This window comes from Leucoraja erinacea, chromosome 7, assembly GCF_028641065.1.
Source record: "Leucoraja erinacea ecotype New England chromosome 7, Leri_hhj_1, whole genome shotgun sequence".
Taxonomy (NCBI): Eukaryota; Metazoa; Chordata; class Chondrichthyes; order Rajiformes; family Rajidae; genus Leucoraja; species Leucoraja erinaceus.
The window spans coordinates 33,007,385-33,032,384 of NC_073383.1; the positions used below are offsets into that span (position 1 = coordinate 33,007,385).

A 25,000-nucleotide genomic window follows, 5' to 3' on the forward strand; every position below is an offset into this window, starting at 1 on the left:
ATGCATTGGTCTGAGAGGGATATTGGAGATTTTGTATCCTACAGCTATCTGTTATCAGATGTGTGTCAGGCATCATGCGGGGTGCTCATTAGTTTAATGAGTCTTTGGAAATAGATTTCTACTTTTATTCGCCATAAATACCAGACTGTTGAACCAGATATTGCTACAACAACAAAAGAACCATTGGTAAGAAAATAAAAGCAGTGTTTAACCATAGATTTATATAGAGTGTTGCAGTTATTGTTTACAGTCAAATTAAATAAACTCGGCATTGCATATAACAGCTTTTAAATTTGTGTGTTCAGAAATTTGCAGAATGTGTGAAAAATCATGTATTACAATTATTATAAGAAGATAATATTCATATTGCATAATGTTGTCTCTGAAATTCAACAATGAAGTCTATCATTGAATAGTTAAAGAATAGAATAAAAGGTTAATTTTGCAGTGTCTATATTAAAAATAATATGTATAACGGTGGAGGGTGCTGTCTCTACGGAACATCTCTACCTCTATATTTCTCTATTGCTATGTGACCATGTGGGTTTCCTTCGGCTGTTCCGGTTTCATCCCACATCCCTAAGACGTGCGAGTTTGTAGATTAATTGGTTTCCGTAAATTGCCCCGAGTGTGTGGGATGAGAAACTGGGATAACATAGAACTATTGCTGGTATGGACTCGGTGAGCCGAAGGGCCTGTTTCCGCGCTTAATCTAAAAGCTAAGCTAATGCAAAACAACTCTTCTGAGACACCTTCCTCTCCCAGGGTTATTTGTTGAGCTGGCAGAATGAGGAGTAGTGATGTGTGGAATCATTCATCGATTGACACTGGGCTGAATAAGCTGCAGATGCAAAACAATTTTCTTGTACCACAACTGGTTTGTATTTGGATAGCACCTTTTTTTCCCATTTTCATTCAATTGGATTAGTACACAGCCAACACATTACTCAAAGTGCACGTTAAAGACACAGCAATGAATTGGCAAGGGGCTGTGTGTATACCTGATCTGTCTTTTCCCTGTAACTTAATGCACAGAGAGAAAAACTCTGCATTTATTGTAAATGCTAAAAGGTTGCAGAATTTTTCAGACCGGAGACGGTGAGAAGTGCCAATTTGTAAAGCAACTGGTGGTTTATTTATTAAGTGTTATTTTTAAATGGACTAATGCCAAGGCCAGGCTGCGCCCATTTTCCCGAGAATCTACTTGACATAAAATTGGTTTCCAAGCAGTACTGTTACGTGGCATTATTCCACACAAGGAAGTGGTGGGACTCACTCTCTTCCTGATCTGGTTTCCCGTTAACAGGGAGTTTTCTCTGTGCTCTTGAAGCAAAAGAGGGAAAAATTATTGACGGCTTTCACATGACAGGGAATCCAAACTCGGGTCATGTTTCTGCGCAGTTGTGGTTTAACGATGAATGAGATATATATTATAAACACATATTTCTCCAATGAGGTTTCAATTGTCTGCCAAATGTTTTAACATTTTTTTAAAATCTTCTGATTTGTAAAAAGCTCAGGGCCTGGCGGAGGGCCAAATGAAAAAGGGTTCACTGAGCCCTGTGAACAAGAGGTGGGTCTTGTGAGCCAATTGCATCGTTCTCAAGGAATGTTCACAGCAGCGAGACTTCACATCAGCCTCCTTCCAGACAACCGTAGTTCCCCTTGAGCAAGTAGCTTTCGATAGAGGACTTCTAGGCAGGGACTGAAGGGCTTCCTACACCAGCGAACAGTACCTACCAGCCTCTGCCTCCGTTCCCTCAGTGTAATCCGAGTGCCAGGCTCGGAGTCTGTGTGGTAACGTTACCAAGGACATCCTCACTGACTGAACCCATTACTTCTACAAGAATGGAAAGTGATCTGGACACCAGAATGACATTCAGCGAAACACAGAGAAACAACATTTTAGTTTCACATATAAACACACAAGAAACCGAATCAGCCTACACTGAAGTTGTTAAGGAAGACTTCCAAGCTGCTCGGAGAATTGAGAGATTTTCTATCCCACTGGGTGACTTAAAAATGTTATTTGAGAAGACGGGAACTCCAACGAATAGCATGAAGGTAATATTCTTTGAACTGAATTATTTTCTTAAGGGCAAATGGGCAATACTTAAGATGTAGTTTCTGGTTTACAAAAAAAAGACAAAGTGCTGGGGTAACTCAGCGAGCCAGGCAGTATCTCTGGAGAACATGGATAAATTATCTTTCAGGTCAGAACCCTTCTTCAGATAATGGTCTCAGTTCTCCATACTCTCCAGAGATGTTACTTGACCCACTGAGTTATTCCAGCACTTTGGATAATATTTAAGTGTGTCATTTCAGAATGTGTTTGTAAAATAGAAGAAGCAGACAGGAATACAAAATGAAAATCTAAACTTGGCAGGTGCTGAAAATTTGAAAAGGAAATAGAACATTTTGGAAAGACACAGCTGGTGTGATAGCATCTGTGCAAACAGAGCAAAGTTAAGTCCAGGTCTGTTTGTCAGAACTAACGTGAATTAATAAACTTGCTTCATTTTAATTGAGGTCTAGTAAAAATCAACATTTACCAATATCCCAATTCAAGAGATTTTCACCTGATGAGTCTCAGAAATGGTGTTCAGTTACTACAGGTGTAACCAAATTCTTCAATGGACAGTTACAAAGACAAATGTGATGTTTTTACATTTTTGCTGGTAAAATAATGTTACTAATTTCTTTGATCTGGTTAGTAAAAGATTTCAAACAGACTCCATTGCTAAAGTGAGGACATGCGCAAGCTGGGGAAACAACACCTCATATTCCGCTTGGGTAGTTTACAATCCAACGATACGAACATTGAATTCTCCAATTCTAGATAACCCCTTAACCTGTCCCCCCCCCCCCCTCCCAAACTCCCTCTCTTCCCCCCTCGCTTCCCTATGCTCCACTCAGATGTGTATTGATTTCTCCCCCTTCCTCCCCCTAACCTTCCCCCCCCCTCCCCCCCTCCCCCCCCCCCCCCCTACCCCCCCCCCCCCCCCCCCCACCACCTTCCATATATATCACTTCCTCTGCTTCACATTTCACTTTCAAGGCCACCAGCATAATCATGGACCAGTCTCACCACGGTCACTTCCTCTTCTCCCCTCTCCCATCAGGCAAGAGATACAGAAGTGGGAAAACACACACCTTCAGATTCAGGGACAGATTCATCCCAGCTGTTATCAGGCAACTGAACCAATATTATTAACAACTAGAGAGCGGTCCTGAGCTACTAACCTTATTGGAGACCCTCAGACTATTTTTAATTGGACTATACTGGACTTTATCTTGCATTAAATGTTATTCCCTTTATCCTGTATCTGTACATTGTACACTGATGGTTGAATTGTACTCATGTGTAGCCTTTCCACTGACTGGATACCATGCGATAAAAAGCATTTCACTGTACCTCTGTACATGTGACAATAATCTAAACTAAACTGAAGAAGGGTCTGACCCGAAACGTCACCCATTCCTTTTTTCCAGAGACGCTGCCTTTTTTCCTTTTTCAGTAACCCGCTGAGTTACTCCAGCATTTTGTGTCTACCTTCGGTTTAAACAAGCATCTGCAGTTCCTTCCTACATGTTTCATAAACTAAACACTCCTCTTCTCTCCTTATCTAACACCCTTTTGTCTTCCTTTCACCTCCAGCCTTTGTCACTTACACCAGCCTGCCAATCACCCCCCTCACCTGTACCCACCTATCACTCGCCAGACTTTGTCCCCCCCCCCCCCCCCCCCCCCACCTCTTTTCTCAGCTTTCTCCCCCCTGTGATAGTCAGTCTGAAGAAGTGTCCCGACCTGAAACGCCACTTATCCATGTTTTCCCGAGATGCTGCCTGACCCGCTGAGTTATTCAAGTGCTTTGTGTCTTTTTTCTGTCAAAACAGACGTTTTTGTCTAAGACATTTGGCAATGAATTTTTCGAATACAACTGTGTTTAAACAAGACAAAATCTCACCCTAACCCTGAAACCAATAGGAGCAAATTGTGTAGTACTTCAATAAAATAAAAAGTTCAATAATGACGGAACCATGTTAGAATTGCAATTGCCTCAAACCCCATGTTAGTAGCATGACTCATGCCATAAGCAGATCCCATGCTTGGTTGGCAGCATGTATAAACTCTCCGCAAACCACGGGCTATTGAATTTCATCCAGACATCAAGTTTTAGTTTAGTTTAGTTCAGTTTATTTTCACGTGAACCGAGGTACAGTGATAAGCTTTTGTTGCATGCTAACCAGTCTGCGGAAAGACAATACATGATTACTATCAATAGATTCACAGTGTGCAGATTCATGATAAGGGAATAACATTTAATGCAAGATAAAGCCAGTAAAGTCCAAGCAAAGATAGTCTGAGGGTCACCAATGAGGTAAAAGTTCAGGACTACTAGTTGTGGTAGGATGATTCAGTTGCCTGATAACAACCGGGAAGAAACTGTCCCTGAATCTGGTTGTATGCATTTCCACATTTCTATATCTTTTTCCCAATGGGAGAGGGGAGAAGTGGGAGTAGCCAGAGTGTGACTTGAAATTGATTATGCTGCTGGCCTTGCCGAGGCAGCATGTGGTATAAATGCATTTAATATGTAAAATAACATGTGTGTGTTTATGATTGTGTTTATAGTTTGTTTGGTTGTTTGTTTGTTTGTCTTTTTGCACAAAGTCCGCGAGCATTGCCACTTTCATTTCACTGCACATCTCGTATGTGCATGTGACGAATAAACTTGACTTGACTTGACTTGACTTGGAAGGGATGTCGTTTTGTATGATTGTCTGGGCTGCATCCACAATTTGCTGCAATTTTCTGTGGTCTTGGATGGAGCTTTTCCCAAACCAAGCTGTGTTGCATCCCGATAAAATGCTTTCTACGACGCTTCTGTAGAAATTGGTGAGAGTTGTTGGGGACATGCCGAAATTCCCGAGCCCTCTGAGGACGTAGCGACATTGGTGTGCTTTCTTGGTCGTTGGGATAAGAACTTATATGGCATATGCATTTCCTACAGGCAGGATTTACTCATCCAACCAGTGAGCCTGTGTTACTTAATACTGAGTCATAAAGTCGTACAGCTCTTTGGCCCAACTTGCTTACACTGACCAACATGCCCCATCTACACTAGACCCACCAGATAGCATTTAGCCCATATCCATGTCAACATATCCTATCCATGTACCTGTCCAAATCTCTTTTAAGCATTGTGATCGTATCTGCCTCAACTATCTCCTCTGGCAGCTCGTTCCACAAAGCTACCACCTTTTGTGTAACAAAGTTGCCTCTCAGGTTCCTATTAAATCTCCCCCCCATCACCTTAAACCTATATTGTCTGGTTTTTAAATCCCCTATGGGTAAGACTCTGTGTGTTTACCCTTTCTGTCCCTCTCATGATCTTATACAGCTCTGTAAGATCGTCTCTCATCCTGCACCTCCTCAAGGTATAAAGCCTAATTGGCCTGTCCCACTTAGGCGACTGCAGAAGACTATGCAGTTGCCACATGATCGCCACATGTTCGCGGGTGGTTGCCAGGCAGTCGCCTTCATGGTCGTGAGGAGTTCCTGCATTCTGGGAACTCGTCGTGGCCTCATTATGGTCTCCGCAAATTTTTCAACGTTGATAAATTAGCGGCGACCATAATGAAGCCGCCATGGAGAGTAGCGAGAATTCTCGTGGCATAGGTGGGTTGCCAGGAGGTCCTAGTGGGTTGCCAGGAGGTCGAAGGTTCTCGAAGGTTCTCGTAGGTTGTAGCCGTTGCTGACCGGTGAATTGGCTCATTGGGGAAAAAAAACATCAGCAGTAATTTTCAGAATCAAGGATAACCGAACGGTAATGTCAAATGTCCGCCAAGCTTCAAAGCCGTGTATCTCGGGCTTCTTAAAAGTTGTCTGCACTCCTTTTCCCCCCCTCTCCCCCCGTTCTCCTCCCATTCTCCCCCCCTCTTTTAAAGCACTTACTGTACACTGTGCTTTAGCCTTCTTAATTACAGCACCAACCTTTCTGTTCATCGCGCTGTGTGTCTGTATCACATTGGCTTTGCACCGTGTGAATTTCACTCAGACAGCGCTCCCCCCGCTTGCCCTGTCCCCCGCCCGCATAACGGGCTGGTGAAGGCAGTGACGTGTGTGTGTGTTCCACTCTGACAGTCGCCGTTCCAGTTGCCGGTTCAGTCGCCTGAAAAATCGCCTAAGTGGGACAGGCCCATAAGCCTGCTCAACCTCTCCCTATAACTCTGGCCTCGAGACCTGGAATGATACATTTTAGCTTCTCAACCAATGAGGTACAAAATAGTGTGAGATAGACACAATACTGCAGTTGTACAGGGTCTTGGTGAGACTACACCTGGAGTATTGCGTACAGTTTTGGTCTCCAAATCTGAGGAAGGACATTATTTCCATAGAGGGAGTGCAGAGACGGTTCACCAGACTGATTCCTGGGATGTCAGGACTGTCTTATGAAGAAAGACTGGATAGACTTGGTTTATACTCTCTAGAATTTAGGAGATTGAGAGGGGATCTTATAGAAACTTACAAAATTCTTAAGGGGTTGGACAGGCTAGAGCCAGGAAGATTGTTCCCGATGTTAGGGAAGTCCAGGACAAGGGGTCACAGCTTAAGGATAAAGGGGAAATCCTTTAAAACCGAGATGAGAAGAACTTGTTTCACACAGAGAGTGGTGAATCTCTGGAACTCTCTGCCACAGAGGGTAGTTGAGGCCAGTTCATTGGCTATATTTAAGAGGGAGTTAGATGTGGCCCTTGTGGCTAAGGGGATCAGGAGGGTATGGAGAGAAGGCAGGTACAGGGGATACTGAGTTGGATGATCAGCCATGATCATATTGAATGGCGGTGCTTCCCTTTTCTTTTTGATTAAATTTCATGTTCAGAAGGAGCAAAATGAGGCCATTCAGCCCATTGAGTTTACTCCACCATTCAATCATGGCTGATCTATCTTTCCTTCTCAACCCCATTCTCCTGCCTTCTCCCCCTAGCCCCTGACACCCGTACTACCTCTCTGGTAATCCAAGGTTCCCTTAACGTGCCATCCTTGTCCTTCCTCCTTACTGGAACATGCCGGTGTTGAACTCTGATCAGCTGTGGACTTACCAAATAACAACTGCTCTCAATTTACTCTCCCTAGTTCTTGCCTAATACGGTTGTCCTTGCCTTGACGAGTTGCTGCAGCACATATCAGAATGGTTCATGCTGTAACATGGCACGCTGGCCATCATCAGTCAGGAACTTGAGTATAGAAGTTGGGCCATTATCATTACAGTGGAACAGGACATTGGAGAGGCTGCACTTGGAGTATTGTGTTCAGTTTTGGTCACCCTGCTATCGGAAGGGGCCATTCCCCGGCTTCTTGTGTTGTTAGAAGATAAGACAGTGCTGAGTCAAATATGCCAGATTTGACCAAGATAATATATTTTCTTCCCAGGCCTCTTGTGAAACACTTGGCTTTCTACAGCAATCCTTAGTTATATCGTCACAATGACTAAACTTGTCCTTTTGCTCTGTTTATTTAACTGAATGCTACCTCCCTAGTGGCTGTGGTGGAAATTGAACAGCGTCTCCTTGGTGCTTTGTCCTGGGTTTCGATCATTTCCGATTGAGACTCACTGGAGCTCAGGAATGTATTTTTCACTTGAATTTTTTAAGCATTTTTAACACATTGAAGCAGTTCAAAGGGTAGGAATGAGTCTCTCCCCATCCCCTCTCTTTCCCCTGCCCCAATCTACCCCAAACCACACACGTGTCTCCCACCCTTCCAGTCAGCCTGCTCTTTTCCCATCCTCTGACACAGGCAAGTGAGATTTTGGTGGAATTGTGGTAAGAAAAATAATTAAGATGTAGACTTTATGCGACAGTCCTACATCTCTTCTATGGTCAAATCCAGGGACCCAATGTATGTGACCATGGTTTCTGTTTGTTTAGTCCCAGGATTCCTTTTGCAATTTATTTACTAAAGTTACAGCCTTGTGAAGAAGACAGGAGGAAACATATATAATTTCACCGATACCTGCAGACATGGGCTATTCATCAAATTGAGTATCAGAGGCAGGAACTCATGATGCAGCTGTATAAGAGATTGACCAGATTCAGATTCAGATTCAACTTTAATTGTCATTGTCAGTGTACAGTACAGAGACAACGAAATGCAGTTAGCATCTCCCTGGAAGAGCGACATAGAATATGATTTCAATAAATAAATCTATTTACATGCATGCAGTCATAGTGTTTTTCCTGTGGGAGGAGTGTCCGGGGGAAGGGGGGGGGGGGTGATTGGCAGTCACTTAGACGGCATTTGGAGTATTGCATGCAGTTCTGGTCGCCCCATTACAGAAAAGGTGTGGAGGCTTTAGAGAGGGTGCAGAAGAGGTTTTGCAGAATGTCGTCTGGATTAGAGGGTTTGAGAAATAAGGAGAGGTTGGACAGACTTGGATTGTTTTTTCCGGATCTTCGGAGGTTGAGGGGAGACCTGATACAAGTATATAAAATGACGAGAGACATCGATAGAGTAGACAGCCGGAACTATTTTCCCTGGGAATACAGTATATGTCAAAGACCAGATGAAATAGCTTTAAGGTGAAAGGTGGGGTGGGGTGGGGGTGGAAGATTGCAACCTTCACGTGGTCCGCCCTGTTTCGATGAATGCAATCAACCCGGCGTGCACAATCGAATAAGATCAAATAGAACAAGCTGTCCTACAACTTTAGGCTGTGCTCGCCTAACGCAACAAGAAGAAGGTGAAAGGGGGCAAAGTTTAAAGGAGATGTGCGGGCAGGTTTTTTACACAGAGGGTGGAGGGTGCCTGGAACGCACTGCCAGGGGTGGTAGTAGAGGCAGAAATGATTGTGGTGTTTAAAAGTCTATAGATAGGCACATGGGTATGCAAGGAATAGAAGGGGATGGATCATGTGCAGGCAGAGGAGATTAGTTTAACATGGCCTCATGTTCGGCACAGACATTGTGGGCCGAAGGGCCTCTTGTTGTGCTGTACTGTCTTATATTCCATGTTCACCTCAGCTGTATTCAGAGAGCATCAATGTGGTAAATGGTTAAAAGTGGTATAATCACATTAGTGCAGATTTTAATGCAAGGTGCAGAATCTTTCTTGGACTCTTAAAACACAATTTGTAATAAAAATTAATTTGTAAATGGGAATGGGCTTTATGCACCTGGAGTCAGAATAAAAGTTTTGGATAATTATTCTTATACCCTGAATGCACAGGATTTAGGTAAGTGAATTTAAAAAACACATGTTTTTTGCTTTGATGAGTCAATTTTATTTCCTCTCAGCATCTTAAAATAAAATTGATTGCATGGGAAAGTACAACAAAATCTCCAATAGTAAATGGGAATAGCTCAGTATGCCGACTTGGTCAGCATGGACAAGGTGGGCTGAATGGCCTGTTTCCGTGCTATACAGCTCTATGACTCTATAACAGTCAGACAATGCTAACTCTCAACAGGAATTGCTGAAATGCACAAACTTTATTTACTGCCCAGCACAAGTCCGATGGTAAATGATGGTTGTAGAAATGGACTTTAGTTTTTGTAATCGAAGAGCAACATCTAAGATCAATGAACAACTTGAAAATGTGAAGGGCAACTAATTTCTCAGTGTTTGGAGATGATTATTCTTGGCCTATAATAGATGGTATTTTATTTTATGATCAGTGCTCTGCTGGCTTTTATTGTTGTTGTGCAGCAAAACTCTCCAGAAAAGAAGACATAAATGTGTGTGAGTTTCATTGCATCTTAGCCCAGTGTTTCCCAGGGGGAGAATCAGAAACCTTTCCTGCGTTTAATTATCCAACATTCACAGTAGCATTTGCATCGCCAAGGTCAACAGTTTTTAATATGCCTACTTTTAATACTATTTAACCTTTTTGTAAAACGGAGAAAATTAGCCAGTAGAATTTTTTAAATAGATATACCAAACTTGTTTTTAGTTGTTTACCGGGTTTTACAGTGTATAATGTTTACATATCTGTTGTCCTACCGCAAGTAAGAATATCACTGTTCCGTTTCAGGACATATGACAATAAAACACTCTTGTCTCCCCATCTTGAAAATGTATTTATTATACCTAGTTTAGCTTTTAGTTTAGTTTAGAGATACAGTGCGGAAACAGGCCCCTTGGCCCACCGGGTCTGCACTGATCAGCGATCACCCCATACACTAGCACTATCCTACACATGAGGGATATCTAATAATTTTACCGAAGCCAATTAACCTCCAAACCTGTACGTCTTTGGAGTGTCGGAGGATAATGGAACACCCAGAGAAAATATATGCAGTCACGGGGAGAACATACAAACTATGTACAGACAGCACCCATAATCAGGAGTGAACCCAGGTCTCTGGTGCTATAAAGCAGCAGCTCTACCCGCTGCGACACTGTGACACCACGGATTTATTTGTGTATTTATGTGTATTGCCAGTGTATTTATTGCACTTCTTTCTTAATATTATTATATTTTATACTTCTTACACTTAATTCCTGGAAGTTTTATAACAAAAAGATAACATTCACTTAAATGTTTTCGTTCAGACTAGTTTGCGAGGTTGCCTTTTGGCAAAGTTATAAAGTAACAGAGCGGCAATGCAGTCTGGGAATATTGAAACATCTGGCTTCAGTTAAATAGTCAGCTGACTATCTATGTGATCTGAGTAGAAAAGCTGGTAGAGTGTAGTGTAGGTTTTCACAGCCCAAAGGCAGTATATCAACTCCACTTCTCCTGGTCCCACAAAGAAAGTTTGGCTCACTTTATTTTGGTCTCTTTGAGAGGGTGGGAGATTACAACCTTCAAGTGGTCCACCCTGTTTCGACTAGTGCAATCAACCCGCTGTGCATAAACAAGAACAAATAGAACAAGTTAACCTACAACTTTAGGCTGTGCATGCCATACGCAAGAAGAAGTCTCTTTGAGCTAAGTTTTGATTTTCCAGTGCGTTACAGAGAGGGTGGGTTTATTCACTCAGAGGGTGGTGGGAATATGGAATGAGCTGCCAGAAGAGGTAGTTAAGACCAGTACCATAATAACATTTAAAATATTTTTGGACAGGCACATGGATAGGAAAGGATTGGAAGGATATGCACCAAACATGGGCAAGTAGGACAAGCATGGGTGGGGCATCTTGGATTGGTTGGGCCGAAGGGCCTGTTTCCGTGCTGTATGACTATGATTCTATGAGGCTGGCAGGAAATCCCTGGGCTTGCCATCCTGGCTGACAAATAAAATTTGTCATTGACTCCCAAAGTTTAGTTTAGTTTTGAAATACAGCGTGGAAATGGGCCCTTCGGCCTACCAAGTCCATGCCAACCATCGATCACCCGTACACAAGTTCAATCCTACACACATAGGGACAATTTACAGAACCCAATTAACCTACAATCCTGCATGTCAATGGAATGTGGGAGGAAACCAGAGCACCTGGAGCAAACCCACGCGGTCACAGGGATAATGTGCAAACTCTGTACAGGCAGCACCCCTAGTCAGGATTGAATCTGGGTCTCTGGCGCTGTGAGGCACCAACTCTACCTCTGTGCCACTGTGCCACCACCATGACTCTGCCAAATTAAATCCTCTGTTTTTGCTCTGAAAAGAGGTGCAAGGCCAGCAAGATAATGGAGTGATTTTAGGATGGTTAATATTGTTCTCTCTGTCAAACTCTTGTGCAGCATGCAATGAATCCAGAACCTTTTTAACTACCCTAAATGACTGAACGCAAATTTCACTTTGGATTAATGTAGTGGCTCTTCTGCTGTGCGAGATACATTAACATTTTATAGCTCACGGTTTTAAACACAAATTCATTTGTTCATTAGTACTGCAAGGAAATAAATCTATTTGCAGGAAATTGGAAAAAAGTAAATATATAATAGAAATGTATCACTTGCCAAATATTTGGATATTCAACTAAGATCTGTTTTGGCATGAGATGTATACTTCATTCCTTTGGAATATAAAGAACCCAACTTTGGTCAATGCTAATAATTTACTCACATTCCCTGGTAAATATGTGTAATCTTTGTTTGCATATTACGTCCTTCATAACCTTCTGACAGTTACTTCAACACAGTTGAAAGGTTTACGTTCATTATTGTCACGTGTATTGCGTTAAGTCAAAAGCTTTGTTTTGCATGCTATCCAATCAGATCAGATAACATTTTAATCAGCCATGATCGAATGGTGGAGCAGACTCGGTGGGCCGAATGGCCTAATTATGTTCCTATGCCTTAGGGTCTCATGATCTTATGGAATCTTGGATAGTCACATGGGTATGCAGGGAATAGAGGGATATAGATCACATGCAGCCTGATAAGAGTTCATAAATTCATGTTAAAGGAGCAGAATTAGTCTATTCAGAATAAACTTCCTGAAGATTTAAGACTTGCCTCAACTTTGACCACTTTTAAAACAAGACTGAAAACTTTTATGTTTACTTTAGCTTTCAGCTAAATCTTAACTACATTGCACTTTTAACTTTTGCACTTTTTATAATGCATTTTTAATTTTGCTTTTCTTTTCTTTTAGTTCTATTTTATTTCATTTTATTATTTCATTTTATTGTATGACATGTTTTTATGTGAAGCACTTTGAGTCTGCCTCGTGTATGAAATGTGCTATATAAATAAAGTTGCCTTGCCTTGCCTATTCAGCCCATCAAGTTACTCCGTCTTTTAATCATGGCTGATCTATGTTTCCGTCTCAAACACACATTCTCATGTCTTCTCTCCATAACCTCAGACACCTTTACTAATCAAGAATCTTTCAATCTCAATTCCACCAATTCTCCACCTTCTGGCTAAATAAATTCCTCCTCATCTCCTTTCTAAAGGTAGTTGGTCACGGCATCATGTTCGGCACAGACATTGTGGGCCGAAGGGCCTATTCCTGTGCTCTACTGTTCTGTGGTCTGCCTTCTTGGTGCCTCTGGGTGGACATAAACCAGGGTAACATGGCTGCCCAGTTCTAGCTCTGTCCAGTGGAGGAGGCAGTTGAAGAAGTCTCTAGCATAGACTTTCCCTGTGACGGACACGGCGAAGCTCCTCTAGGGTTACCGGAGTCTGATTTCTCAACATGGTTCATGATCGTGGCATGTCTGAGGTCACGGTGTACGTTGTCCACTACCCAGATGTAGATAGTGAAATGAGGAGTTAGCTATTGATGTTCTTCACTGCCTTGACAGCAAGACCACCATGTATCCTTTAGACTTTAGAGATACACCGTGGAAACAGGCACTTTGTCCCACCAAGCCCAATGATCACCCATACACTAGTACTAACCTACACTCTAGGGACAATTAACAATCGTTATCAAGCCAGTTAACTGCTTACAAATCTATACATCTTTGGAGTGTGGGAGGAAACCGGAGCACCCAGAGAAAACCCACATGGTCACAGGGAGAACGTATAAACCCTGTACAAACAAGCACCCATAGTCAGGATCGAACCAGGATCTCTGGTGCTGTGAGGCAGCAACTCTACCGCTGTGCCACTGTGCAGCCCAAGCTTTTTTTTAACCTTTTGCCTATCAACTCCCTATAATCACTCTGCCGGATCTAGAATCAGACGACAGGGACGTAGGCCTCTGGAGGCCTTTGTAATTTATGTTTTTGATCCAGACTTGACCTTTTGGACATGAGCGGCAGGCAGCAAGGCTGGTCCCAACAGGTTGCTGTGGGACAGAGTCCAGGACACGTACGTCAGGTACCGTCACGGCAGAGAAGGTTTTGAAACATTTCTTCTAACAGGTGTTGGCAATCTATTATAAGTAGCCCATAAGCTCATGTCATAGCAGCAGAATTATGACATTCAGCCCATCGAGTCTACTCCTCCATTCAATCATGGCTGATTTACAGTATCTTTCCCTCTCAACCCCATTCTCCTGCCTTCTCTCCATAATCTTTGAAGCCCTTCCTAATCAAGAATCTGTCAATCTCTGCGTTAATGACCTAATGACTTTGCCTCCACAGCCTTCTGTGGTAATGAAATCCACAGATTCGCCACCCTCTGACTAAAGAAATTGCTCCTCATCTCCTTTCTAAAGATGGGTCCTTTTATTCTGAGGCTGTGCCCTCTGGTCCTCGACTCATCACTTGTGGGAACATCCTCTGCACATCCACTTTATCCAGGCCTTTCACTATTCGGAAACACCCTCTTTGACCTTTAACAAACCCAGTCCATTCAATCGCTTCTCATAAGGAGCTGCCGGAGGAGGTAGTTGAGGCAGGTACTATCACAAACCTAAACATGGACATGGATAGGATAGGTTTAGAGGGATATGCCAAAAATGGGCAGGTTGGACTAGTGTAGACGAGGCATGTTGGTTGGCATGGGCAAGTTGGGCCGAAGGGCCTGTTTCCACACTATATGACTCTATGACTAACTGATAAGTTCCAGTTTTAAACGGAAGCCATTGTTCTGCTTCACCCCCCAGCTGATCAATGTCATTCTGTGACCCAAGTCTATCCTCCTCATTATCATCAACACCACCAATTTTCATATCATCGGCAAGGGAACGATTCAGATGGCAGCAGAGTGTAATGTTGATGAGGTGGGATTGTAACTTTGGCAGAGACATGGATAGGAACGTTTCATACCCTTCTCTCCATAAATGTATTCAATTCCTTGGAGTGCAGGAGGCTGAGGGGTGATCTTATAGAGGTGTACAAAATCATGAGGGGAATAAACAGGTTGAAACACAGATTCTTTAAAATAGGGGAATCAAGAACCAGAGGACATAGCTTTAAGGTGAATGGGAAAAAATTTAATAGAAACCTGAGGGACAACTTTTTCGCACAGAGGGTGGGTGTGTGGAATGAGCTGCCAGAGGAGGTAGTGGAGGCAAGTCCTTAACAATCACACCATTTAAAAGGCATTTAGACAGGCACATGGGTAGGAAGGGTTTAGAGGGATATGGACCAAATGCGAGAAAATGGAACGTATATATGGGGCATCTTTTCAGCATAGATGCTCTTCTCTTTGCTTGCTCCTTTCCACTATTCCCTTATCCCTCCCCCCCCCAAAGACCCACTCCTTGGTTCTCTCCCTTCTTTCCCTCTCTGTTGAATTCTAGAGAGAGAATGGTCGCTTCAGAGAGTCGAGAGAATGACGATTAACGAGCTGTGTCACAAGCGGCAGTGATCAGTTAGTACTCAAGGGGACTTCCCTTTCAGAGGAAGGCAGAGGGACAGGGAGTATGGAGGAGGCGTGTTTGGAGTAGGACTTAGAGCTAGATTAGGGGCCACCCACGTCTAAAATCAATCAATGTTTACTGCCACCATTCATTCCCGATGTAGCCAGGCAGTTGCACCTCTAAGTTACTCTGTCACGGGGGAATAGAAACTGGACCATACAACTCTGGACCCCTGCTTTCTTTGTGTACAGATAACCTCTATGCAAGAGTAGAATTTCAACAAATTGTCCGGGACGTTTGGTCAAAATGCCTTGACCCACTGCTGTTTAATAGCACTGTACAATTTACTGGCTACATTGTTTTGTTCCGAATACTTAATTGCAATGTTATGCAGGGTCGTGCAAACGATCCTTAGCATCGTTTTATTTTTCAGTGTAACAGAGTATTTCAAAGTCCGTTACATGCCAACTATTCCAAACTACTATTTCCTAATCAAATCCATAGTTTTGGAATGTGCTTAACGCCCCATCGGCCTGCTTGACCAACCGCTACACTGTGCTTTGTTCCCACAGCATTTCGTGCGAATGCAAACCTGTTTACACGAGGTAAATGTAGGTTTATCACTTTTGGTGGCAAAACGGAAGCAACTATTACTACACTTAGTCCCCTGGCGATTGGGAGAAAGGGAATGTCCGCGAGACCTGGGGCCTGGTACCCAGTTCATTTAAGGGAGCATTGCCAGATGCCAGCGGTCAGTAAGAAAGCGAATGGTCTGTGAGCATTCATAGCAAAAGGATTTGCGTATTTAAAGTGATGGTTCTACTGCCTTTGTAACAGTTCTCTGGTGGCAGACCCACACTGGAGTTTGCGTACCATTTGGTCTCCAGAATCTGAGGAGGACGATTTTGCCCTAAGGGAGTGCAGAGACCTATTCACAGACTGATGCTCCTCGGATTTCAGACTTTCCGATAGAAAAACTGGATAGACTTTGGTTTTCTCTCATGAGACTTGTAGGATAATTGAGAGGGGAGCGCTATAGACATAGTATCAAATTCTTAAGGTGTTGGTCAGGCTAGAGGCAGGAAGATTGTTTTCCGTGTACTGGGGAAGTCCTTACAATCTCTCCAGCTTAGGATGTACGGGGACTCCTATTTAAAACCGAGATGAGAGAACTTTTTTCACCAGAGGTGGTGAAATCTTTGTCAACTCCTCTGCCCACAGCTAATCATTTGAGGCCATTCATTGGCTATATTTAAGAGGAATTTCGATGTGCCCTTATGTGCCAATGGATGAAGGGTCTGAGAAAGCATATACAGGATACCTGATTGGATGATCGCCATGAGCATAGTACATTGCGGCGCAGCTCGAAGGGCCTATGGCCTACTCCTGCACCTAATTCTTATGAGCACACTATGTATACATCTCTAGCAGTTTCACAAGTTTTCGGATGATGGAAAAATTTACGCGTACTCTAACATAAATAGGTTGGAGGGGTATGACATGGGCTCGATCGAGATGTGTTTCCTGATGGGTTTCGATGGAGAAGTACTTCAGTACACGGCCAGGTCACATCTTCTGAAATAAGGTGGACAATCCTTACTAGACAAGACCGATGCTTAGGAAAAACTTTTTGCACATCTTGTAGAGCCGTGAATGTCTGTCAGCTCCTCTGCCACAGAGGTCTGAGGCCGAGGCACTTGGTCATTGCGCTAGTTATTGAGTGAGTTAGATGTGAAAACCTTGTTCTAAGGCTCAGGGGTGCTATTCATAGAAGGCAGGTACTTTTTCCCTAGAGTTGCCATGCTCTCCATGATCATTATTCGACTGAACTGCAGAATTGGATGCGAATTCGAAGGGCCGAATGCCGCTACTCCTGCAACTATTCTATGGTTCTGAATAGGTTTCTATGTCAGGGAGTGTAATCTAGGTAGCGTGGCAGCCCATTTTCTATATAGACCCGTGACTTGATTATGATACCATTACAACTGAAAGCGCAATACATCCAGGTGGTATTTCTCAACGCAAGACCCTGGACACTGCAGTCATACCCTCTAAAAACCGCACCTGAAGACTCAATCTCTTATGTAGTTGTATGGAATGATCAACTGGGGAACTACCATTGGCTTTCTTCACGAGGCCATGCGTTCCCTGCCAAGCCTAGTTCTCATAACTGTATGGTCGCTGCTTTGACACCCGTCTTCGCGATGTCTTTCCACTATGCCTACTCCTTCTCTTCTCCCACCAGTCTCCTCTGCGCTAGTCGTGCTGTGCATGGGAACCGTCTTTTCTCCGGACCGGCCATCCCCTTCCTTTCTTCCTCTGTACGGATTTTGCGGGCTGACCGCCATTTTTGGTTACTATGGTGCATCGGGGGGGCATAGAACGTGGGGTTTTTCACGTACACGTGTTGGCTCTCTCCCCGTCATTGTGTTTGTCTCGTAGCCCGTTACTCTTATTTCGGTTCTGTCCTTGGGCTTACATCCCTCCCCCCGTTTTTTAGGCCTCTGTCTTCAGCCTTCGCGCCCCTTCTATTGTGCCGATCGCCCCTTTATTTTCTTCTTAATCCCCTCCCCTCTCTCAACAGAGTACTTTACACTCCGACCTACGGCCTTTTCCCCTATTTTTTTATTTTTTTTTTTCCTTTTTTTCTTGCATTCAGTTTTTTTTTTTCCTTTTTTTCTTTCCCTGCCTGCCTTTCTCCCCAGTCTTTTTTCTCTTTTTTGCCCCTATTACTTATTTTTGCTTTTTCTTAGGTTTTTTTTTTGTTCGATTGCTTCTTTCCCTTCCCCCCCCCTCCTGTCCCCCCCACCCTTTACTCTCCCCCACTTCCCCCCCCCTCCTCCCTCCTCTGTAGCCATCTTAATTATTTGATATTTCTATTGCGCAATACTGACGGACGTTTAATTGAAGAGACAAGGAATCAGGAGACACTGGAATCTTGAGCAAACACGAAGGTGGAGGCGCACTACTGTGAGTCAGGCAGCATTGTGGAGAGAATGGGATGACAATGTTGGGGGACTTTTCAGCCCCTGCAAAGTCGGCGTTTTCCCTCGGCGCCTGGGGACCCGACCCGAGAGGGATATTAGTGTTTGTGGGCCATGGATGAGGCGGTGAAAGGTGCAGGTGCTGGGTACGGGGGGAGATAGTGGCAGAAATGCTTTTTTTTAAATCGGGCAGGCAGCGGGCTAAGGGTGACACGTGAGGGGATGAGTATACTTGAAACAGGCCGAGTAATATGCGACACAGCGTGGTGCAGGCCTAGAGGTTTGCGCCTCTTCAAAACCAGAGACCCGAGCCCTCTTGCTTCTCGATGTAGGTGCATCTGACACGGACTCATAGTATCAGCATGAGTCATTTGCCTTTTTCGTTGTGAGTTTTCTACTGCATGTCAAGGCAACCAACGTTATTGTTCATTCTTTTAACATCCAGATTGGCACCCCTTTTTGGGTGAACTGACAAGTGGCATGCTGCGGGGTTGAAAAAAAATACGAAAGACACTAGACGAAACGAGTATTTACATGTTAGAAAATGATTGGTTCTAAAAAGACCAAAACCGTAAACTGTCTGGTGGGATCCCAGTGCTAGTCCTGCTGGCCTGTGGTGACAGACACTCGTCATCTCTCTGTCTTAAACCGAGGACAGACGGAGAGTTTGCCTGCCCGTTGCGCTGGAAACATGTCATGCGGGGTGGTCGGGGGTCCCCATAAGGTTGCGGGTCGGATTGACATCCTGGATTATAAGTTCCTGCAGGAGGGGCGAGTGGAGTGCCTCGTACGCTCGGCGAAACAACTTTGCAGAGCTTCCTGTCTGGCGAGTGTTCCCACACAGCTTGATTTTTGATGGTGCCAGAAAGTTGTTTTAAGCCCAGCGTAGAAGCATGAAGGATCCTCGGAGACCCCCTCGCTTTCCTAGCTGGCTGAGGGCGTGAAAGCCCTGCTGGCATTATAACCCGAGGCTGCTAGCGCGTGTCGTACCTTCCATTCTTAGACTCTCGGTGAGTGGTACTCCCAGGTACTTAAAGCGTCACTCCACAGTAGTCATTTCTAGGGGCGTGTACGTCTAAGATGTCTGGCGTTTATTATCGTCCCGAATCGCCTCCTAGTTTCTGTGGGACATTCCCTTTTTGAGGAGGCTGTTCCTGACCCCAGGTGCCAGATCAGCCACCTTCTCCAGTCGACTTCTCACCTTTCACACTGTTAGGTCCGCACCCCCCGTGCCCCGGTAAACTGCTGCTGGCATGGAGCTGCACCAGCCACACAGCAGTTTCCTGTACAGGGGGCGTACCTTCGGGGTAATACTGGGTTCCTCTCCATCCCGAGTGTGGTTTGGGGTTTCCTAGCTTGCCATTGGTTGTGTTGTTTAGACACGGTCTGGGTGCGCTGGGTCCGGGATGGCGGCTTGCGGGGCTGTTGTGGGTCTCTGCCCGACCTTCAATAAATACGCGCGCTAGCAACCGTCCTCGACACACTTGTCTGTTTTCTGGTTGTTTTGCCGTCCCTGTGGTAGCTAGGCTGGCCTGCTTTTCGTGGGCTTGTGACTCATGTAAACAGGGTATTGAACCATCGTCCCCTCCATAATCATCTATTCGCACGGGCTAGCCCCAATTCTGACTTCAGGGCACCGAGCGGCAGCTAGTCCACGCCTTTGTCAACCTGTCCCTGTATACCGCCCTAATTGAGTTAAACTGTGGCACCTTGCATCCACCTTGTTTGAACGATACTATGTATCAAATCTACCTAAAAATTTCGCGATCAGCTCTCGTGGACACCGGTTTGGTCGGTCTCCCCAGCCCCCAGATCTTTCGCCTTACCTCTCTCCCCTCCTGCCAATTTCCCAAGCATACGTCCCACCATGCTGTTGCGGGGGGAGGCCCGACCTCGCGGGCACCAGCTTCCCCGGGGCACTCGACTAGCCCCTGCCCTCGGGCAGGCGTGCATGGCTGAGTGCCCGCTTTTGCTGCTCCTGGTTGCTTCCTCCACCTCAGTCTCCCGCTGGCTTTCAACCCATCGTCTTTAGCCTACCCCGGGCCCTTCTTTTTATCTTCCGCCCTGGCTCTTTGGCGGCCTCCACGCATTCCCTTTGTGTCCCTGCTTTCCTTGGCGCCCTCCCGTGCTGTTCCCCCCGCTAGCCCGTCCGCGTCCGGTTTGGGTGTCCGGCGCCCTTCGCTGCCGTGCCGCCTGTTCCCGCTGCGTCGGGCCCTTTGGGTGCCTCCGCCGTTTCCCTGGCCCTTGCTCCCTCCCCTCCCGTGCGGTCTGGCGTTCCGGGTCTTTTTGTTCTTCCCCGCTTGCGTTGCCGTGGCGTCTTGTTCGTTTCCGCTTTGTCTCGCGTGTGGGTTGGGGTCGGCCGTGGGGTTTTGCGTGCACCCCTTTGGTTTGCTGTTGGCGCGGTGGTGGGTCCGTGTGTTTGCTTTCTTTTTTGTTTTCGTTTCGTTTGTGCCGTTCGTTCTCTCTGTGCCCCTTGGCTCCCTGTCGGGTTTTTCTTCTGTCCCCCCCCCCGTTTTCGTTCTCTGTTTCTTTCCCCATGTTTTTGTTGTGTGCTGTTTGGTGTGGTTTCCGGTGTTTTGTTTCCCTCTGCCCTTTTCTTGGCGGCTGCGTTTCGGCCGCCCGGTTTTGTGGTGCTTTTTCGCTGGCCGCGGCGGCTTTGGGTGTTTCGCTTGTTTTGTTTGTCTTTCTGCTCCTGTTCCTTCCCTCTTTTCTGTTGTTTTCCTTTTTTCGTCCCCCCCCCTTTTTGGTTTTTTTCTCGTGTTATTTGACCGGTCTTCTTTCGTGGTCGCTTGCTTTGGGCCCGTGTTCCTGGGGTGCTGTTTGCTCCGGCTCGCGTTCTTCCCCCCCCTCCTCTGCACCCCTTTGGCCCCTTCCGCCCTTCTTCCTTCCCCTCTCCTTGTTCGTTTCCTCCTACCTCTTCTGCGGTCCTCCCCCTGGTTTTGGCTTCGCCCGGTCTTCCTTCTTCACGGCTTCCTCGTTTGCCGCCCCTACCCCCCTCTTTTCCCCCTGCCCCTCACTCCCCCGCTCTGCGACGCCCACACCTCCGCGGACACCGCGACTGACCTGATCTCTCTGTGGATCGTGCTCACTCGGTTTTGCGTTTTCCCACCCCTTAGCACTGAGAGCACCCGTCTCGTTTCCAATTCCCCGTGAGTGGGCCACAGGCTCCCCACCCTCCCTCACCCCGGCCAGGCCAATTGGAAACCGTCCCTACACACTAGCCTCCCGTGCCCCTCCCCGCCAGTGCCCACACACACTACACCCCCCTCAGGCTCTCGGCATTCCACATCCGCTCGCGAGGTGCACTGGCTGGCTTCGGTCCCAGCGCCCGCTGCGCCGGTCCCGTCCGGGCTGGGGCCCGCCCCCCCCCATTCCTCGCCCCGGTAGCCACTTGCCACCGCTTCACCCCCCCCCCCCAGACTGGCACCGGCAAGTTTGTACCAGGCCACCTCCTTGTGAGTACACCCTACTGGGCAGTCATATTGGACTCAAGCACCCCTATTGAACCGAGACAACAAACCCCCACACCACATCTCATTTTACCCGCCACCAGCGGACACAGCAAGTTGAACCGCGGTGACAACAGAGACCCACGGACCACCCCTCGGCGCCCCACCACCACCCGCGTACCACAGCCGTCCCACTGCGTCTTGGCACTGTCACGCCGCCTAGCGGACTCCCGTTCCGGGTGAACCCTGCAATCACACAGACAGCCCGTGGTCAGGCCTTAAATCAGGTCTTGGGGTAAGGGCGCACCTGTTATGGTCTTGCCTGCGACTCGAGTCTACCTTGCACAGCACACGGCCTCCTTTCGAAACCCCAACATGCAACAGCAACTTTGCCCCTCTCGTAATCCCCGTCTGGCGTACCCCCCACCAAGCTACCGCACACCAGACAGCCTGCTAGACTACCCACTTCCCCGTTGGCCTTCTTCCTGTACCCTCCCCACATCTCCTGTGACGTCCCACACTTTTTCCTGTATCGTACCAGCCCAACCTTCCTAAGAAGTAAGTATTTTGAAATCTGTTGATGCTTGTATTTTTTAAAATGTATATGTTCAAGAATAATTTTAACTAGGTCAGGCATTCATCTCTATATCAAGGTCAACATATTTATAAATCATGATATCATTCTGGGTCAGTAGACAGCATTGGTTTACAGCGCGAAACAGTGATTATTTTAGCAAATAAATAAATGGACCTGTGGATATTGCAGTGCAACAGTTGAGGAACTAAATCCTCCCCATGGAGAGCAACAGCGCACATAAGAAAAACACCACCATCCTGAAATTAATTTTGAGGCACGTTTTTATTTTAAACCATTCTGCTTGTTTATTATTGAATGCAATACGATCCCCCTTTCATCTATAAATAGCTACAGTCTTAATGAATAAAAACAGTTTCCAAGGCAACAGAAATATGAAGTGCGGAGGTGTACACAGAAACATATATGGCAATAAATCAGTCACTATGCTTCACCACTGTTGTTTCAGAGAAGCTAGGGGCTTCACTATGCCTAGAGTTCTGTAAGAGGCCAATCAACACCAATCTCTTTCACGGGCTGAATAGTTCTCAATGAAACAAGCAAACAAAATGTCTGCACAAGGAACTGCAGATGCTGGTTTACAAAAAAAAAAGACCCAAAGTGCTGGAGTAACTCAATGGGTCAGGCAGCAGCTCTGGAGAACGTGGATAGGTGACGTTTTTGGGTCGGGACCGTTTTTCAGATTGATGGAATGGGGTGGGAAGCTGGAAAAGAAAGTTGGGAGCAGGTCAAAGCCTGGCAAGTGGCAGGTGGATTCAGGGGTGAGGGGGCAGCGGTTGATAGGCAGATGGTTGGATAAAGGCCAGAGATGAAAAGACAAAGAGTGTGAGATAAGGATAGAAGAGATTTAGACTTTGGTCTTTAGTTTAGAGATACATAGTTGAATCAGGCACTTCGGCCCACCGAGTCCGTGCTGACCAGCGATCTCCCATACACTAGCACTATCCTACACACTAGGGACAATTTACAGAAGCCAATTAACCTACAACCCGAATGTCTTTGGGACGTGGGAGCAAACTGGGGGCCTGCAAAGTCGGCCTTGGAAGTCAACGATGGGAATGGATCTGCTGGCTCCGACTGGGCCAGAATTCCAGAGCGCCGGCCACAGAGGGAAAAATTGCCTGCCGATCCTGGTGAGGTCGAGATCGGTCGCCTCACCTGGCCTAGACACCACATTTTCGGCAGGACGTCCGGGGAGGATTTTATGTGCGCTCTCGTAATTTTGTCCGGATTAAACGATATGCCGGTTCACCAGTTGTAGGAAAATTGGTGGTGGACTTGTACAGCAGGACACAAAGACATCAAATCGCCATTCTATCTCATTGCAACAAAGGTCCATTAGAACGAGATTGATCCTTGGGATGGCGGGACTGTCATACGAGGAAAGATTGAAAAGACTAGGCTTCTATTCACTGCAGTTTAGATGAGGATGAGGGGATCTTATAGAAACATAATAAAATTATAAAAGGACTGGACAAGCTAGATGCAGGAAAAATGTTCCCAATGTTGGGCGAGTCCAGAACCAGGGACCACAGAATAACGGGGAGGTCATTTAAGACTGAGGTGAGAAAAAAGATTTTCACCCAGAGAGTTGTGAATTTATGGAATTCCCTGCCACAGAGGGCAGTGGAGGCCAAGTCACTGGATGGATTTAAGAGAGAGTTTGATAGAGCTCTAGGGGCTAGTGGAGTCAAGGGATATGGGGAGAAGGCAGGCACGGGTTATTGATAGGGGACGATCAGCCATGATCACAATGAATGGCGGTGCTGGCTCGAAGGGCACCAATGGCCTCCTCCTGCACCTATCTTCTATCTTTCTATGGAAGGCACTCCACCGTGCATTTCTAGTCCACTATATCTGTAACTCCAAACCCACCGGTTTGGTTGATTAATTGTGGCTTGTTTAATGTTTAGTTTAGTTTATTATCACGTGTACCAAGGTACAGTGAAAAGCTTTTGTTGTGTGCTAACCAGTTAAAGAAAAGACTATGTCTGAGGATCTCCAATGAGGTACACGGTAGCTCAGGCCCGCTCTCTAGTTGGTGAAAGGATGGTTCAGTTGCCTCATAACAGCTGGAAAGAAACTGTCCCTGAATCTGGAGGTGTGTGTTTTTAAACCTGTACCTCTCACTTTATGGGAGAGGGGGGAAGTGGAAGCGACCGCGGTGAGACTCGTCGTGGATTCTGCTGGTGGCCTTGCCGAGGTAGCATTCCCAGACGTTAAGGAGTTAATGGTAACATTCCTAGAAGTTGAGGGGCAGAATTTCTTTGCACCATCTGGGAAAAATGTGTTAAACAAGATCACGTGCTGAAAAGACTTCAAAGGAAAATAAACCGTTTTAGATGTATAGTAATATGAACCAGACAGCAGAACCGAGCCCCCAGTAGCTAATTGTGAAAGAAATGAGCCATGCCTGTAGGTTCAGGTCAGTGTAGACATTTACTGTAGGTCTTTACTGCAGCCAGCCCAGAAATTAACAGCAATCTCACACACCAATTCATTCCTTGAATGTTTTTGGTAAATAAAGACAGTACTCATGTTGCAGTACTCAAGACAGTTGCAGTAATCATGCTCGACATTGAAGATGCATAGAGTCACAGTGCTGTACGGCACAGAAACAGTCCCTTCGGCCCACCTTATCCATGCTAACCACGTTGCCATACTAGGCTAGTTCCATTAGCCTGCATTTGGCCCATAGCCCTCTAAACCCTTCCTGTCCATATATCTGCTCAAATGTATTTTAATTGTATCCACTTTTATCGCTTCTATAGCTAATGAGGTCCCTCTTGAATCTCGCATGTGGCCTCCTTTGCATGTAGAGAT

The 25,000-nt window shown here is 45.8% G+C and overlaps 1 protein-coding gene across 1 annotated transcript in view; it reads left to right on the forward strand.

Moving 5' to 3' along the window:
- The first annotated feature begins 1,171 nt into the window (after nucleotides 1–1,171).
- Nucleotides 1,172–25,000, forward strand: part of xirp2a (xin actin binding repeat containing 2a) — a 110,914-nt gene continuing 87,085 nt past the window's right edge. The window contains exon 1 of the mRNA XM_055638176.1: nucleotides 1,172–2,064. Within this exon, the coding sequence (XP_055494151.1) occupies nucleotides 1,849–2,064 (216 nt within the window). The 5' untranslated portion in view covers nucleotides 1,172–1,848. The remainder of the gene's footprint in view (nucleotides 2,065–25,000) is intronic.